The sequence below is a fragment of the Drosophila montana genome, unplaced genomic scaffold, assembly GCF_035044405.1.
Source record: "Drosophila montana isolate Dmon_TW-CO22-7 unplaced genomic scaffold, ASM3504440v1 contig_3846_1, whole genome shotgun sequence".
Classification (NCBI taxonomy): Eukaryota; Metazoa; Arthropoda; class Insecta; order Diptera; family Drosophilidae; genus Drosophila; species Drosophila montana.
In genome coordinates, this window is record NW_026998718.1 from 737734 (window position 1) to 754413 (window position 16680).

Below are 16680 nucleotides of genomic sequence, written 5' to 3' on the forward strand. Positions count from 1 at the left end.
TTTTCCTTGTTGCCTTTTTATCTATGCAAAGCAGTCGACGCATTTTGGGTGGCTCGTTATACAAGTATGTAAAACAAGCCGCACATGGATGGCAACAGCAACAACAACAACAACAGCCGTCACATGTGTACTCCATTTTTATCTACCATTTTCTACTCATCTGCGGTTCGTGTTTTTTACAATGTTCACTGCTTTTAATTTTGTGTGTGTGTGCCCTGTAATTTGTGTTAGTGAAAAGCTGGTTGGAAATATTTCCGTGCCCTGGCACGCGTAGAAAACAACAGGGATTGCGACTCTGCGCCTGCTACATTCATTGTTGTCCCCTCTCCTATCTTCCGGTGATGCAACACCATGCCGATCGACTATTCGTCTGACCCGCGGTGATGCAACAGCGTGCGAATTGTCGCCATCCTTGACATGCATATTACAAAATCGATAAAAATCAATGTTTAGCTTCGGTTGTTGGAGTATATCTCTATGGTCAGTAGAACTAGGCACAACAAATTTGGCAGGAAGACTCTCTGCAGTTACAGAATATTTAACTTTCCACACACCTCTCCCAAAAATTATAAGAATCTCCCGACTAATATTTAAATAGTGCTCTTTTAGTAACAAAGTTGCCAAGACTTAACGATAACATTCACCAAAATTTCAATTATATGTGCTGGATTTTTAATCTCTCCTGTCGTTTCTTTCGAATATTATAAGAAGCTTCCTGTTCAGAGTCTTCTGTTTAGTGTGCATTAGTAATAATGCACAATGGCATTCCCCAAAATTGCAATTCGTGCATACTATACGTGTGCATACTATACTTGAGCCCTCATATCCTTTTCTCATTGAAAATATACAAACAAACTACTAAAAAGAAAACTAAACAAGCTCATCTGAGAATGGATTTTAATCTAGCTCTAATAGTCTCAGACAGACGGACGGATGGTAAATCAACTCAGTTTGCTTCTATTGCTCACATATAAGTATATACATATATTTATTAATGTTGTTAAAGATGCCTCATTTAGCCTGTTAAATTAATTTCCACATCTTTAATATGCACTTATTTTATTTGCTAGCCAGTTGGCAAAAATAATAGAAATTTATTTAATTTCTTTTTGGGACTTACCACATTTATTCACAAAATTTCCGCCAGCCGGCCTTTGCACCCGCTAAATGTGGAACGGGATTTGGTTTTGTATGAATTTTAGAGCGTTCATTTATGCTCCATGAATACGCTGGGCCATTAATTAAAAGCGACCCAGTCGCTTGACCATTTTGCGGTCGTGTTTAGTGGGCATGGATGGTTGCCCGAAAATATGGCCGTGTCTGTGTATGTCGGCTGCTGCGTACAAGACCAACCGGAACCAAACAGTTTGTGGACATTGAACACGATGCAGAAGCAGAAGCAGCCTTTTAAATTATGTTCTCTTGAAAATTGAGCTGCAATGTGCTGTTTTACCCAAACCTTTATCTCAACATAATAATTCTTATAAAATCCATAATTTCTATATAACAAACTTTAAAATTAAGTATTCTTTGAGGACGGGTTCAAAATGGATCAGATATGGATATAATGCAGTTGTAACAGAGAGAAGCAGGTATATATTTCTGTGAAGAAACAACGATTTATGTCCAATTATAGATAGCTTTTGCCGCAAGTCGATAAAATGGATTTTAAACATATCTCATAGACAACAGTTGGGGCATCTTGATTCTCGTAAGCATATACAGATTAAGAAAATTTAGTAAGAACATTTGGATACTATTCCATGAATAATAAAAAGAAAATGAAGGGGCTCTAGTAGGGAGTACCCAACTAGGATATACGCTGAACCCTCTTCTACAACACCAAATACAGCTCACACTCACAAATCTATTTATTATTTATATTATATTTATATGTGTATGCATGTGTGTGTGTATGGGTGCACATGCATACAGAAATTCTTACGCTTTTCTTTAACAACTTCTGTGTTTCTTAGTTGATCTTGATAAAATTTTCAGCAGCAAATCTTATAATGCTATAGAATATTCATATTAAAAAAAAAAACAATTGCGTTGAAATTGTGGCTTTAATAAGTGGGCAGTTTTAATTGAATTATTTATTCGATTAGTAGCTACGGGTTGAAGGAGGGTGGTGTCGATAGCTATAAAATTAAAGATATTTTTTTCTAATGGTTCAGTTTTGCAGTTTAAGCTAACTTGCTGCCTTTAGGTTCAGCTTGTGAGCCTGAATCAATCCTTGCATATTTATATGTATATTGTCTTCGATTTTCATACACATAGATTCACAGTTATAATGAAAAAATTCCATTTTAAATTTATATTTTTCCATACTGGTAAGATCATTTTTGTGTTTTTGTTTTTATGCTTTCATGCCAAGTCTAACTAAAAAGTTTGTTATTTTAAATCATGCTTAAAAAATGGCTGCCGGCCTGATTTTGATTAGCCTTCTCTTCAGAAGCTGTTTTGGTTAAAGGTTCTGTTTATAGCAAAAAATAAATTGGAATTCCGTTTTCTCCATATTCTAAACATTCTTTCAGCCTTATTTATAAATACACTGTCTCCTTTACAAGTCCTTAACCTCTTCGTCATATACACGTATTACCCTCAAGGTATTTTCCCTATGCTTGCTGCACCTCACTTAGGAATCACATGCGGCAATTGCTGGGGGCAAACCGCGGACAGGAGATCCTGGTAAAAGCGATTTGTCAGTGCTGTCCAAGTTGCAGCGGGCTCGTTTCCTGCTCTTATAGTCGCAACCAAAACGTGGCCAGCATCACGTGAGCAACCAAATGACATTTCAGTGCATTCACTTGAGTCTCGAACAGTTGGTCGACATGGGACGAATGCTGTGTAATTTATTATGGGCTCCAACTGGCCTGACATGTGCATGTCACGTTGCGTCACGCACGCATTTCCATTTGCTGTCCATGGCCGTCATAAATAACAATTGAGTCTGAGTGAAAGGAACTGCAGATCATATCGAGCAAACGACCGGACAAATAGCACACCGACTGCGACTCAACCCGAAAGTACCTCAATGCCCTGCGAGACAAATGAAAATGGCCTAAGGGCCAGCTTTGAGGTAACCTTTGTTGCGTAACTATTTGGGACAGTGCGAAATGGATGATAGCTGAAACCACTTGCCACGCACTTTTAACAGTGTTAAAACCAGTAGGATGCAGCAAGGGCCACAACTAAAAAACGCTGCCGGAAATTGTGCCATCCACTTTCTCCCAACACCTTTTACAACCAGGGGTACCCCACGCGCTGCCCATCAGGCACTTTCCCGAGCTAAAGTTGTGGCACTTTCGCCAGAGTGCAGGCATGCAGGATTAAAACAGAACACTTTATCATTAAAAGCCTGACAGGCAACGAAATAAGTTTCACTGTCAGCACCAGTTGCCACATGGACAAGGACGAGGTCGAGGGCATGGACCAAATTTTTAATGGACGCGCCACAAAATTGTGCAACGCCTTGCGTGCGCTTGGATATGGCACGGAAAAACTCTCGTAAATAAACTTTCACACATTATATAAAACAATTATGAAAATCAAAGCGAGCAGAGGGGCCACATTTGGGAGCAGGTGCTTTACTGCACCCGTTACGGGCACGGGGCACGGGGCACGAAAATAAATTAAATAATGTTCATTGCAAATTTGAAAAGTTTTACAACTACTTCTTAAGCTTCTGATGATATTGCGATAAACTTGAAATAATAAATGGTCTACGTCATATGCACCAAGCTGTGTGTATTCTGTATATTTATATTTACATTAAGCTACCGATTAAAAATACGTCAGTCAAATTTTGACCGTACGGGTCAAATTGACAAATGCACATTGAATTAACCCAAAATAATCTACATAATCTTTCAATTTGCTGTTGGCTGTCAGCTTCTCACCAATACGTGACCGGATTTGGCTCCAAACAGCGTTTCGATGACGTGCCAGAAACTTGGCCAACAGCTTACCGCAGCTGCTATATTAATATGCCAAAACTCGCAGACCTGGCATACAAAATTTGTGGGACATCATAATAGTAGCCGGGGTGGTAGAAACTACAGGAACAGACGGTCCAGACGCTTTATGACAGCCTTAACTGGGAGCATGTGCGCCTTATCAATGTGGCACATTAGCAATGAGCTTCATACGTCAAATTATCGAGTGTCAACTGTGAATTGATAACCGATATCGGCTCTAAGCTAATCACAGAGCAACGTATTTCAAACTGAGCAACGGGACGTATACGCAATATCATTATTCTTAAGGCATGTCATCTTTAAATGTTCTGTTAATCCAGTGTTGTAAAACAATCGGAAACAGCATCATTTTGGTAATGCTCTCATGGCTCCTTTGCAACACCGAGGCCGTCGAACTTGATTAATATAAAAATAAAAGAAAACATTTGCAACACATTGAAACATTTAATTTCATTTCGTTCTAATTGTTTGCAGCCAGATCAATACTCATACAATCTAATTTCAGATTAACAACTAAATTTTGTACACACGATTTTGTGTCCTAATTGGTGTTCCATATCTAGATTGTGTAAAATCTCCCTGGGTTATTTTAAAATTGTTTCCCTTAAGACTTCGCCTGGCCTACGGGGCAGTCCTAATTCTGAAAATATACTTCTATGTACAGCCCTACTGTGTGTAGTTTGTGTGTGTGAATAAATAAGTCTAGTTAAGAATCCAATAATAAAGAGTGGGGAAAATCTGATAGCTGATTGGAAAACTATTTGATGTTATGAAACTATTTGGGTTGCTCGGGGCAGGCCATTTGGTACAGGAATTGGACTAGAGTACGAGTTGGTCGTCCAGTCATCCGTCCGGCAGCCAGATACGGAATAAGGCCAAACTTGGTCAGCAGTCCGGTGCCGTATGTATCCAGATGAGCCCAGTCGCTGCATGGTACCAATTCATGGAGGACAGCAGCCGCCAAACAGGATGAGGCTTCGCCAGATCCATCGTTAGCCAAGTCATAGCTAAGATTCTCAGCCACACGATCTTTGTAGAATCTCCACAATGGGAAACGCCACAACCGATCTCCTGTGAGCGAGCCGGCCCGTTGGAATTGCTTCCAAATGTAATGCGAATTGGACCAGATGCCGGTAGCCCCGCCGCCAACGGCCTTCCTGATACCAATGCACATGGAGCCAACATCGACCACAAGTCGTGGCTTGTATGTCATCTGGCCATATAGCATGGGATCTGCAATGACGACCACTCCCGTCCGGCTCACATTTCGCACAGCCATAGATTTGGCATTCAGCAGGGTGACAACGTCGCCCGGCTTGCACGACATGCCCGATGGAAGGTTTTCGCATAGAGGCAGAATTGCCGTGATGTTAATGGGTAACGACAGGGCAGCAGCAGCACGCATGGCTGCCAGGATGACCGCGGCACCCGTTAAATCACCGCGAAACTCGTCCATACCATCAGATTCACGCAGATTGATACCACCTGAATTAAAGGTAATGCCTGGTCCGACTAGAAGGATAGGCTTGTCCTCTGGCGCTGTACCACAGTAGGCAATCTCCAGTAGTACAGGCGGCTCACATGAGCCCTTGGCTATCATTAGGAACGAATTGAGGCGCTGCTGCTCGATCCATTCCATTGTTCGCACCTCAACGGTGATGCCGCAAGGGCATAACGCATCCACAGCAGCCTGAGCAAATATTGTTGGAGTCATACAGTTGGCGGGCGCATCGGACAAACGTCTGGCCAGGTTCTGTGCTTCCGCTTTGAACAAGCCACGAGTCCACGAATCCATGTCAGGGGAGCCGTGCAACTCCAGCTTTGGCACAAATTGACGATACTTCTTTGCCAGGTTCTCATCATAGCGCCAAACAGCAAGGGCAGCTCCCTCAGCTGCCTGCTCAGGATAGTCCATATTGTCCACATGCACCTCAATGCACTTTAGGGCCTGCAGGGATCGGGCGCCAATGCCAGCAGCAACGCGAACATTCTCCATGCCCTCATCAAGCATTTCCAGCTCGTTGAAGGCGATGCCTTCAAGGCCCAGTCCAACCACGCAAATTGATCGAAAATCTACATCCACATTATTAAATACCTTGCCGCGTCCAAGCCGACCTGTTATCTTCGTTTCGCAAATCAGCTCGGACAACTTGCCCTGCACACGATCATCGAACTTCTCGCCTGCAGGCGTTAGCCTTGGTCCTTTGCCACTCTCCTTCTCGTACAGGCCCAAGATGATGCCCTTGCCGCCTTGCTTATTGGCCTCGCAGGATGCATAGCGCAGTAAGCCAGTCCTGTTCCAGCGAAGGGGATCAATGAGTCTCAGGGTCCTGGCCAGAGAAGGCGTATACAGCATACGGAGTTGCCCACGCAGAGAATGCATCGTGATCGTTGGATAGTAGATTAGATTTAAATTTTTCCTGAGTGGATTTCGCGATCACAAAATATTATTTATGCTCTGATTTAGTATATTGAATACGCCTTAAAAGTTTTCTTATAAAAAAAAAATAAATAAAAATTTACTCGATCTGTGAATTCTATGTAAAAAAAACTAACGAATTATGATTGCCGGGACATAAATAACTAAACTGGAGACGTTGTTATTAACTGAAAAGCAAACGAAATATAGATTAGGCATATGTGTTTCGGTTATAAGAAAACTTCAAGGCCTACTAAGCAAAACAAAAATACAAAACGTATTCCAAGGCATTCTGTGATTGTGTATATTCTGTATTTGTATGAATTCTCTAAACGTTGCTTTTATCAACTTCTTGTGGTGATTTGAACTTGGCAAAAAGTTAGTAATAATTTCTATGAGAGCTATATAATATCCGACCAACACGTGTGGGAACTTGAATGCTATTTTGCACAGAAAAACAGACGGATAGATGGAGAAAGCGATACTGGCAGGGAATATATATATATATATTTTATATTCTTTTATAAAGTCACAGAACACGCCAAATGCAGCAAAAACAACAGAGAAGTAACAGTGCTTTATTCGGGAATGCCCACCTAGGAAATACGCCGAACTTTCTTCTACCAAAACCATCTATAGATATCCCTTGACTAGCATTATAAAAACAATCTTTAAAGCTATGGTCGACTGTTCGCCTTTAAAATGTTCGGTAACTCAGTCAATATACTTATTTGGTTCTGGGAGGAGTCGCATATAAAATTAAAAACTGGTTATACGTATGGCTAACGAGCATATATTGCTTTCGGGTTAAACTTTCACAAAATCAATTTTTATCAATATTTGGAAAATGCAACGAGTATCAGAGAAAAAAAAGGAAAAAATAATGAACTCTATCTGTGTATGGTATGGGTATATAATATGCATATTACATGTCAAGTCTCTAGCTTTTGTAGTTTTCGGACAGAGATGGACATGACAATGATATGGTATGTATATGGGAGGAAAAATTAAAAACAGGTTCTTCGTATGGTAAACGAGAATAGATAGACCTCAAACTTTCTCTTCGTTTTTACCGATATTTGGGAAATGGAACTATACTTTTGTAGTTTTCGGACGACGCATCTCTCTGGCAGAGAGCCCACTCAGCTCATCTTCCTTATCAAGAATATATATATATATACATTTGCACATGACCATTATACCCCCTATTATATCCATTTTCAATATTACATCGAAATGATAAATGGCAACTGAACGTACGTAAGCTTAAGAGGAAAGCTACATGAATACGGAAAAAAGAAGGCTCATCAGATTATCACAAAATGAAACAAGAGGTTCTATTCGGGAGCTCCCGACTAGGGGATACCCTGAACCCTCTTCTTCCGACAGGCGATAGATATAAAATGAAAAATACTTGATATATATATATACTATTCTAGAAGCTACATGTCAAGTTTGGTGACTCTAGCTCATATTATTTGCCAAAATTGCTCAAAAAACAGTATTTCGATATCGATTTTTATCAATTACTTGGAAACGGGACAAGTTATCGAATATCGGAAACAAACTCGATATGCGCGGGCACTAGGAGGACCTACAGTCAAACTTTCAAGTCTCTAGGTCTTATAGGTTCTGAGATCCTTGCATTCATACATACGGACAGACGGACGGACGGACAGACAGGCGGATATGGCTAGATCGACTCAGCTGTTGATGCTGAACAAGAATATATATACTTTATGGGGTCGGAGAGGCTTTCTTCTGCCTGCTACATACATTTGCACAAATACAATATACCCTGATTACACATTTTAATGGGTTCAGGGTATACAAATAAAGAGCTCTATCTGTGTATGGTATGGGAGAATATGCATATTACATGTCAAGTCTATAGCTTTTGTGGTTTTCGACCAACGCGAGCATACAGATGAACAGACAGATGGTCAGACGGATACATAGATGAGTGGACGGACAGAGATGGACATGATAATGATATTATGAAAATGGGAGGCAAAATTAAAAAGAGGTTCTACGTAAACGGTAAACGAGAATATATAGACCTCTGTTCAAACTTTCTACTTTTTTAGTTTAAGACGACGCATTTATACAGGCTGGCTCAGAGGTCACTCACCTCATCGTCCTAATCAAGAATATATATATTTTATGAGGTCGGGCATGCCTTCTTCCGCCTGCTACATACATTTGCAAATGTACATTATACCCCTTTTACCCATTTTTAATGGATTCAGAGTATAACAAGAATAAGCACAATGCGTCAGGAAAGATATGGAAATAATAAGGAGAGGAGAACCTTAATAAGAAAATAGACATAGCTCATGACCCCGAAGAGCTAATGGAGATCGCCCTATTTTACCCATTTTCAATGCTTTCGACTATAGATAGAAACTAAAGGAAAATTTGAATACTACGCCGAAATTATAAAAGGCAACTGAACGTACAAAGCTTAAATTGAATTTCTTGAATTAAGCTTAAGAGGAAAGCTACGTGAAATTTCTCAAAAATGGGATTATGGGAAAAAGAAGATTCACCAGATTATCACAAAATGTAAAAATGTAATTGGTAAAGTTTAAAGTCCGCCCTATTATCCGAAAGAATATATTCGCCCAAAGTCTATGCCTTATTACTACTGAAATCAATAGCCAGGGTATTGTGCAGTCGGCTACAAGCGACAAAAGCGAGTTTCACTAAGACTTGGTATAAGTATTCTTCTAATTATGATTATGTGGAACACACAATTGTCCAATTGGCAAACTCACCAGATACTCAAAACGAAAAACAATAAATCAGAACAGTCCTTTCGGTGCGTGATATGTGGATAAGCCCTCGGTAATTATTTGAATTCCTTTGTGCGTGATTGCGTGATCCTTTGATGTATGCGTAACTGATATATTCGCGGTTCGGTGTTATCACAGCAAAAGTACACAGTTTGAAATTGTTTAAGTTTTGTTAATTTTTGTGTGAAACGATTTGGAATATTCGTTATGAATAATGATTAGATATTAGACGTTACTTAGTTATAAAGGGCTGCTATGTTAAAAAACTTGTTTAAATTCGAAACCACATTGACACAAAAGTATGAAAATAAAAAGTACATTGCTTAAGTCTATTAATTATGAATTGGCAATAAATCTTAAGAGGCGTCGACACGTTATATTTATGTGACCAACTTTCGCTTCTGATGCAGACAAATTCTTCAAATGGAGACAGACGCCTGTTGTATGTTAAATTAATTGTCAAAATATTGCTGAAAAGTTTTTACGTTGCGGCCGACGAGAAAAGTTCATGTTTCCCTCGTGACCGAAAAACTTTTCTCAACATCAACTGCCTGGAAGCGTAAACAGTGAAGTTCATAAAGAGTTGTTTTTTCTATTTGTATTTTATTTTTTATGGTCGATTTATGCAATTTTATTATTTTACTAAAATGGAAAACAGATATAAGTAAAGGGTTAAATCTACACATAATTTTGAAACGAAATGATTTTCAGATTTTAGGTTTTTAAAGGCCATTCATTCATCTCCGACGAAGAGATTGCTCTCGTAGTTAATGTAGTTAGCGTGCGCTGCGGTTAAGGTTACGAAGGCGCCATGGAATTGAAGCAGGTATGATCCAACTATGTTTGTCAACAAACTTTGCAGATAGAGCATCTGAAGCCGGACATATAGTAGAAGCACCTCCGGCAGCGAGGTGCAAAAATGACGCATAACCAGATTCAGTTGGGCATAATTGCAGAATTCGTGGAACAGAAGGGTCAGCATCCATGGCGCGCCAAACCAAGCAAAGTGGCGCATCGGAAACAGTTGCCAGCTGGACGGTAGCTTGCCTCTTCTGCGAAACCAGTCCAATTTTACTTCAGCTGCTGCAGATATCCTTACATTTGTCTTAGGGTCTGGTAGGCGGTATCTAATCTTCGCCCTATCGACTTCCCGCTGACAGCGCCAAAACCCAAAAACAAGCAATGCTGTGTTCATGACTGCCTGCCACAGCATTGTATGATGATATTCATAGCCCACATACAGATTCAGTTTTCGGGTGAGTTGCAAATTGATGGTTTTGATGCTGGCATTGGCCTCGATAGTGGGCTTTAAATGGGCACAGATGTGCAGGAGGGTTAAGGCCAAAAATAAGCCAACATACGACAATTTAGAGATCATTTCATCGGAATTTCCTGAAGAATTTAAATTTAATTTTTTAAAGAATTTGTTGACGTTTTTGACAAAGTCCCGAAAAGTAACAACTAATCAGTATGAATACTTTGTCTGCGCCGCCTGCGCTGCATCTTCCCAATTAACTATTTCCCTTTAAACAGCGCATTAACAATATACTCTGTAATATCTTGTGTCAGGCCATCGCGATTGTTTCTGGTCACGTGGAAGGTGACTGCATCAGGTGAGTTTTTAAGACGTTCCACGATCGGAATGGGTTGACGCGTGTGTAAGGGTATGGTGACTAGAATGGGCTGCTTTTGCTTAACCAATTCATTGACGGCAGCTTCAAAACGTCTGCTTAGCAGCTCCATTTTCCCGATTTCATCGATTATCAGCAGTTGTTGCGATTGTGGGGTGACTTTCAGGAGTGGCAGCGCCAGATCCTCGAAATCTTTTACATAAACAGCATACTTGCCCACCTTGGGCCGGCGTAGATTATCCGATGGATTCTCACGGGCCAGAATTCCGCGTGTGCCATCCACAGTAACCACGTCGAATCCAATCCGCTGGCCGTTCGTTCGTATCTCCTCTGTGTAAAAGCCTGCCAATTTGCTGTGGACGCTCAATTCGCTGCATAGCTTGCGAATAAGCGTAGTCTTACCGACTCCTGCAGAAATATTAATTTTGCTTGTTAATGAACATATTTTCTCTCACCTGGCTGTCCAGTTATGATAAATGCCGTCATTTGTTTGTTTTGCATGTTTACGTCAAGCGGGGAAAACTTTGTACATGCTAATCATCAGATATTACTTTATAGTAATTATAAAATTATACTTAAATTGGCATCAACTATCACGGGTAGTATTTGGCACAATTGTCTGTAAAAAAATCGGTGATCTATCGATATATATAGCCTTATTAATTTTTGTTGAAAAAAGTGTGCAAAAATGTATGAAATAATTAATTATAATATTTTCAAACAATAACTAACTAAAAAAATTCACATTTTACATTTATGCAAAACTAAGTTAAGCAACTCTAGACTAGTTATACAGCACTGGTGCAGAAATTATTATCGAAAACTGTGCCTGTTCTGTGGCGGTTGGTCGATTTACATCAGATGTTAATAGTGTGTGTGTGTGCTTGGCGGCTTTTTGCAGCGTGATTTTCATTTTAGCATACGAATTTTCATTTATGTTGCAAAATATTAGCAAATATGGAGAGCGCATTAGCGCATGATTTGGAAAATACTGAGCAACGCACAAGCGATGTGGCTGCAGGCTCAGTTTCATTTGAGGAACTCAATTTGAACAAGAACCTTTCGAAATGCCTGAAGTCACACAAATTTTTGACGCCAACTAAAATTCAAGCTGCCGCAATTCCCATTGCAGTTGCTGGGATGGGTAAGACTCTCACCTTTCCGTTTAATATTCATTTATTATTGTATACAAACATTTTTAAAGATCTGCTGGTGCAGTCCAAGAGTGGAACGGGCAAAACTTTGATTTATGTGCTGGCCGCACTGCAGAAGATGGATAAGTCGGTGCCCAATCCGCAAGCATTGGTGATAGTGCCAACGCGCGAACTGGCCATACAGGTGGAGGACACTGTAAACGGCTTGGCCAATAAGCTGCGGAACAAAAATGCTTACTTGGGCGTGAGCTTTATTGGTGGCACCGACGTAAAAAGAGATCGCATGCGCATGGCTCGCGGTCGCATTGTAGTGGGAACACCAGGTCGACTGATACACCTCATGCAGAACAAAGTATTCAACACGTCCGCCATTAAGCTGCTCGTGCTGGACGAGGCAGATCAGTTATATTCTACTGATTCTCTGCAAAAGGATGTCCAGACTATCCTAGCATCGCTCCAGCCCGGCTGCCAGATCATTGCATGTAGCGCTACCTACCCGAATGCACTGGACGAGCGTCTGGCCAAGTTGATGAATAAACCGGTTCTGGTTTCTAACAGCGAGCGAGCCACAGTATTGCTTGGTGTTCGTCAATTTGTCTATGAGCTGCCTGAGCAGGCAAACAGTATGCAGGAAATGATGGCCAAACTGGCTGCGCTGCACAAGATTTTTGCTCAATTGTCCTACGAGCAGGTCCTACTCTTTGCCAGCTCACAAAGTCGTGCCGATTCTTTTCGCAATTATTTACAACGCGATGGCGTTGAATGCGATCTAATGTCGGGTGCTATGAAGCAGAGCGATCGCCTTGAGACATTTCAGGTAGACCTGACGTTTTAGTAATTAATATAAAGCTTAAATCAACTCACTAATTTCTGTATATTTAACCTATTTCAGGCCTATCGCAGTTTTAAAATGCGCACAATAGTGGCCACAGACTTGATGGCACGCGGCGTTGACTCTTCGCATGCTAACTTGGTTATTAATTTGGATCCGCCCAACGATCTGGTTACTTATTTGCACCGCATTGGACGCGCCGGTCGCTTTGGCGCCAAGGGCATTGCCATTACTTTTATATCCTCGCCGCAGCAATGCGTAAGTTTTAAGCGTATTATTGCTGATGCAGGCACTGGGATGTCTGTGCTGCAATTTCCCGCAGAAAAACGCGAAGGCTTCAACTTTTGGGATTACGATTCCTATGATTTTCCCTACTATCTGAAAACAGAGGCGTGTGAGCAAGAGGAGGGCGAAATCAAGCGAATTAAGCAGCGCTGGAAGCCACCGGCCAATGATGAGCAAATACCAGATACGGTTGAAGTTGATGAAGATCAGTTGGAAACAGATAGTACTGTTGAAAATGATATTCAAGAACATATAGAGTATTTGCAGAAAAGCTCAGTTAATCAGGAGCTCATAGAGAACGACAAGCCGATTAAAGAGATTAATATTATTGAGGAACAGACTCTTGAGGTGGAAAACCAGGTAACTGCCATTGCGGTGGAACAGGTTTCAACTCAAATACAAAATGCAGGAGAACAAATTAAAGAGGATAAGGTTGCGCCTGCAGGCAAGGATGAAACGCTAAATATAGCCAATATGGTAGCAACACATGACAAGCAAATTACCATAGACAATAAGGAAAATGTCTCGAATAACCAAGCACAAGGACAAACATCAAACAAAGCCGAAAATGTGCACAAAATAATTGCAGAACAATTTGAGAAACCTCCAGAATTGCAAGAATCTCCCATAGAGCTCATAGAGCTGACACCTTCGGTTGAATTGCCGGCGGCCGCACCAAACTCGATTAATACCAAAACCTATTGCTTAGTTGCGCCCACAGAGCGAAGCTCAACCACACTGCATCCATTGGGCATATCAAATACTGTCGATGATGCCAGCAGTATTATATCGGACAGCATGGAGAATGATTACGATAGTGATGCTTCATATAGTAGCTGCTATTCAGAGAGCGATATGCACATTATTTGGCGGCGTGCATTGACACAGCAGGAGCTGCAAAAGCGTCGCCTACGCAATGCTGGACGTCACATACACCTCTTTAATTGGCGCCGCAGTGTTCCAAAAACTAAGAATTGGATCTGCGAAAGTGGGACAAATGCCGAAGAGCAGTCAGAGGTAAAATGTCAAAATACTTACATTAACGTTTTTATAGCCTTGGTATTATAATTTTGTCATGCAATGTGTAACGCATAGAAGAAGACGTCTCCAATCACATAAGTTATCTTAATCAGCATCAACAGCTGAGCAGATATAGCCATGTCCGTTTATGTTTGTTTATATGCGATGTTTTAAAGCTATCGTGTTGACGATTTGCAAAGTCCGTCTTGCTGTTGCAGGCAGTACAAAAGTGGGAGCCGGCCGGATCGGACTACTAAAACGATCGGTCGAAAAGTGTGTTATATGAAAAATGTTTTTGTTTTTAAGGTATCTTAACCAAACTCGACATATATAAGTTTCACTATGCTTGTCATATATCGCCAAAATCTTACTAAAATCGAGCTACTATATCATATAGCTGCTATAGGAAGGATCGGTCGAAAATTAGGTGCTATTGGAGGAATCGGTCTAAAAACCAGTTCTTGTATGGCAAAATATTCGGGTTTTGAAGTTATTTTCATCAAACACACCATTTACGGGCGTCACCGTTCTCACATATGTGCAAATCTCCAAAATCTTATTACATCTTTGGCGTGCCTAAGATGACCATACTTTCTTGTTTTTTAAAAAAAATTCGTTCATATTCAGGAATGGCTGGATGAATCTAATGATAAAGAGCAGTTGCCCGAGATGAACAAGGGACAAAGTGAAAGACGTCGTAAAGTCAAAATAAATGTGAGTACATTAAGTAAAGTACTAAACAATATAATTTATAATCCTTTTTTTTTATTTTCAGAGACTCCTAACTTTGATTACAAAGAAACACAAATTTTTGCACCAGCTAAAAAAGTTTATTAACCTTTCGCAAATCAAAGAACGCTTGACGGCTTACATCGAGAGAGGCAAATGTGATTTTCAATTGTCGGATAAATGGATAGAGCAGCTTTACGATTCAATGCGTCACTTGTACTATGTGGATCATAGCAAGCCAAAGCATTTGAAAAAATTCGCCTTGCCGGATAGTCCCAACTTAGATAATTACAATAGGCTAATGGAAATAATAAGAGGTCATTCATGTCCACAACAGCCGTTGAGCAAGCTAAGCGTACATGTGAACCAGCAACTAAACATACCACCTGCTAATGGAACAGGTGAAAACGGTAACGCTGGGGAAGTCTATTCAGAGAATTCGGAATCAGGGTCTTCATATGTGCCCCCAGAAGACAGGCTACACGCTAACGATGACATTAGTGAAAATGAAAGTGTGGGAGCTGATAGCTTGGAGCCGTATTCATCCAGCGGTTTTGTGGAGTCAGCTGAGAGTGCATCCTCGGGCATTGATACTTCGCAATATGACACCAATTCGTCGATGGCCTTGGAGTCGGACGAGTCTGAGGGAGAAGAGTCATCGACAAATGATGAAGACGATTACGATGTGACTGACGAACACAGCAATGCTAGCAATACGGACTCTAGTTCATTGAGTACACTAACCGCAGAAAGCGAAAATGCTAATGAAAGCGAAAGTGAATCCGAAAATGAGGAACAAGATAAAGAAAGTATTCCGGATACAAGCGGTACTAATACAAGCTCTGAGAGTGATGCTGCCGATGAGCTTGCTTTGGCTCAGACCCGCTGGCAGTCTTTATTCCAGATGCAGTATCAGTTTATTGCCAACTATGTTACCAATTATTTGGCGACCTATCAACGCCAAAATTAAAGGCACTAATTACGTATATTCCAGCGCTATGAAAGCGCGAATCCTAGTCTTGAAAGTCTGACAACTATAAAAACTCGGGCATTATATTTTTCTTTTTGAAATGAAATGGAATAAGTTCCCAAAAACAGCTGAATCAGCTATATATATAACTTTAAGTGAGCATTTCACGCACAATGTGAAATGTCAAGTACAAACAGAAGGAAACATATTCTAAAGAAGTATATAGAAACTTTTCGTTAAAACAAACAACTGTAAAAGTTTAAATAAATATACTGCAAATGAATTGCAAGATTGTTTTGCAATTTGTTTTCGTTTGCACATTGATAAAACTAATAGCAACCTAAAAATGGAACGCGTTAAGATAGATTCCAATATGTCATCAATTTCAAACAGTTTGGAATCCACTTTATCTGCCGCCCTAAAACCAACAGTTTTCATACAAATTTTGATAATGGCAGAGTTTTATTACAACCTAAATTCAATAGTGCTTTAAATATTAGTAAAAAAGAAAAACATTTGATGTTAGCGTAAGTTAGAAACACAACAAAATTGTTAAACTTAAGGAGGATAAGGAGGATAAGGATTCCTGCGGTATTGGGCACAGGCTTTTAGATCAAAAAGTGAGTTTGATATTTACTATTATTTTTTCCCTTAAACTTTTCTTTTTTTTTATATTAAATTGTAAGAATTGTTGATCAATCAAAAGCTTGCAAAGCTTTATCGGATATGCATAACCTGATTATAAAAATGAATCCATCGAAAATGGGTAAAAGGGGTATAATAGTTTTGAGCAAATTTGCAACATGTAGAAGGCGGTATATCCGACCTCATATATGTTCTTGGTCGGGATCAGTCGGTATAGTCG

At 40.2% G+C, this 16680-nt stretch overlaps 3 protein-coding genes across 3 annotated transcripts; 1 reads left to right on the forward strand and 2 right to left on the reverse strand.

Moving 5' to 3' along the window:
• Positions 1-4404: 4404 nt before the first annotated feature.
• On the reverse strand, positions 4405-9396 carry S-Lap3 (Sperm-Leucylaminopeptidase 3). Its single transcript, XM_064696378.1, has 2 exons — positions 9177-9396; positions 4405-6587 (listed from the first exon to the last, which is right to left on the reverse strand). The coding sequence occupies exon 2, from the start codon at positions 6361-6363 to the stop codon at positions 4756-4758; it is 1608 nt and encodes a 535-aa protein (XP_064552448.1). The 5' UTR covers positions 6364-6587; positions 9177-9396; the 3' UTR covers positions 4405-4755.
• Positions 9397-10571: 1175 nt separating this feature from the next.
• On the reverse strand, positions 10572-11463 carry LOC135438176 (nucleoside-triphosphatase THEP1). Its single transcript, XM_064696379.1, has 2 exons — positions 11281-11463; positions 10572-11233 (listed from the first exon to the last, which is right to left on the reverse strand). Exons 1-2 carry the CDS (start codon positions 11324-11326, stop codon positions 10710-10712), a joined length of 570 nt encoding a protein of 189 aa, XP_064552449.1. The 5' UTR covers positions 11327-11463; the 3' UTR covers positions 10572-10709.
• A 217-nt stretch (positions 11464-11680) lies between these two features.
• On the forward strand, positions 11681-16138 carry Gem3 (Gemin 3). Its single transcript, XM_064696377.1, has 5 exons — positions 11681-11969; positions 12030-12796; positions 12872-14113; positions 14744-14830; positions 14892-16138. Exons 1-5 carry the CDS (start codon positions 11783-11785, stop codon positions 15813-15815), a joined length of 3207 nt encoding a protein of 1068 aa, XP_064552447.1. The 5' UTR covers positions 11681-11782; the 3' UTR covers positions 15816-16138.
• The last annotated feature ends 542 nt before the right edge of the window (positions 16139-16680 follow it).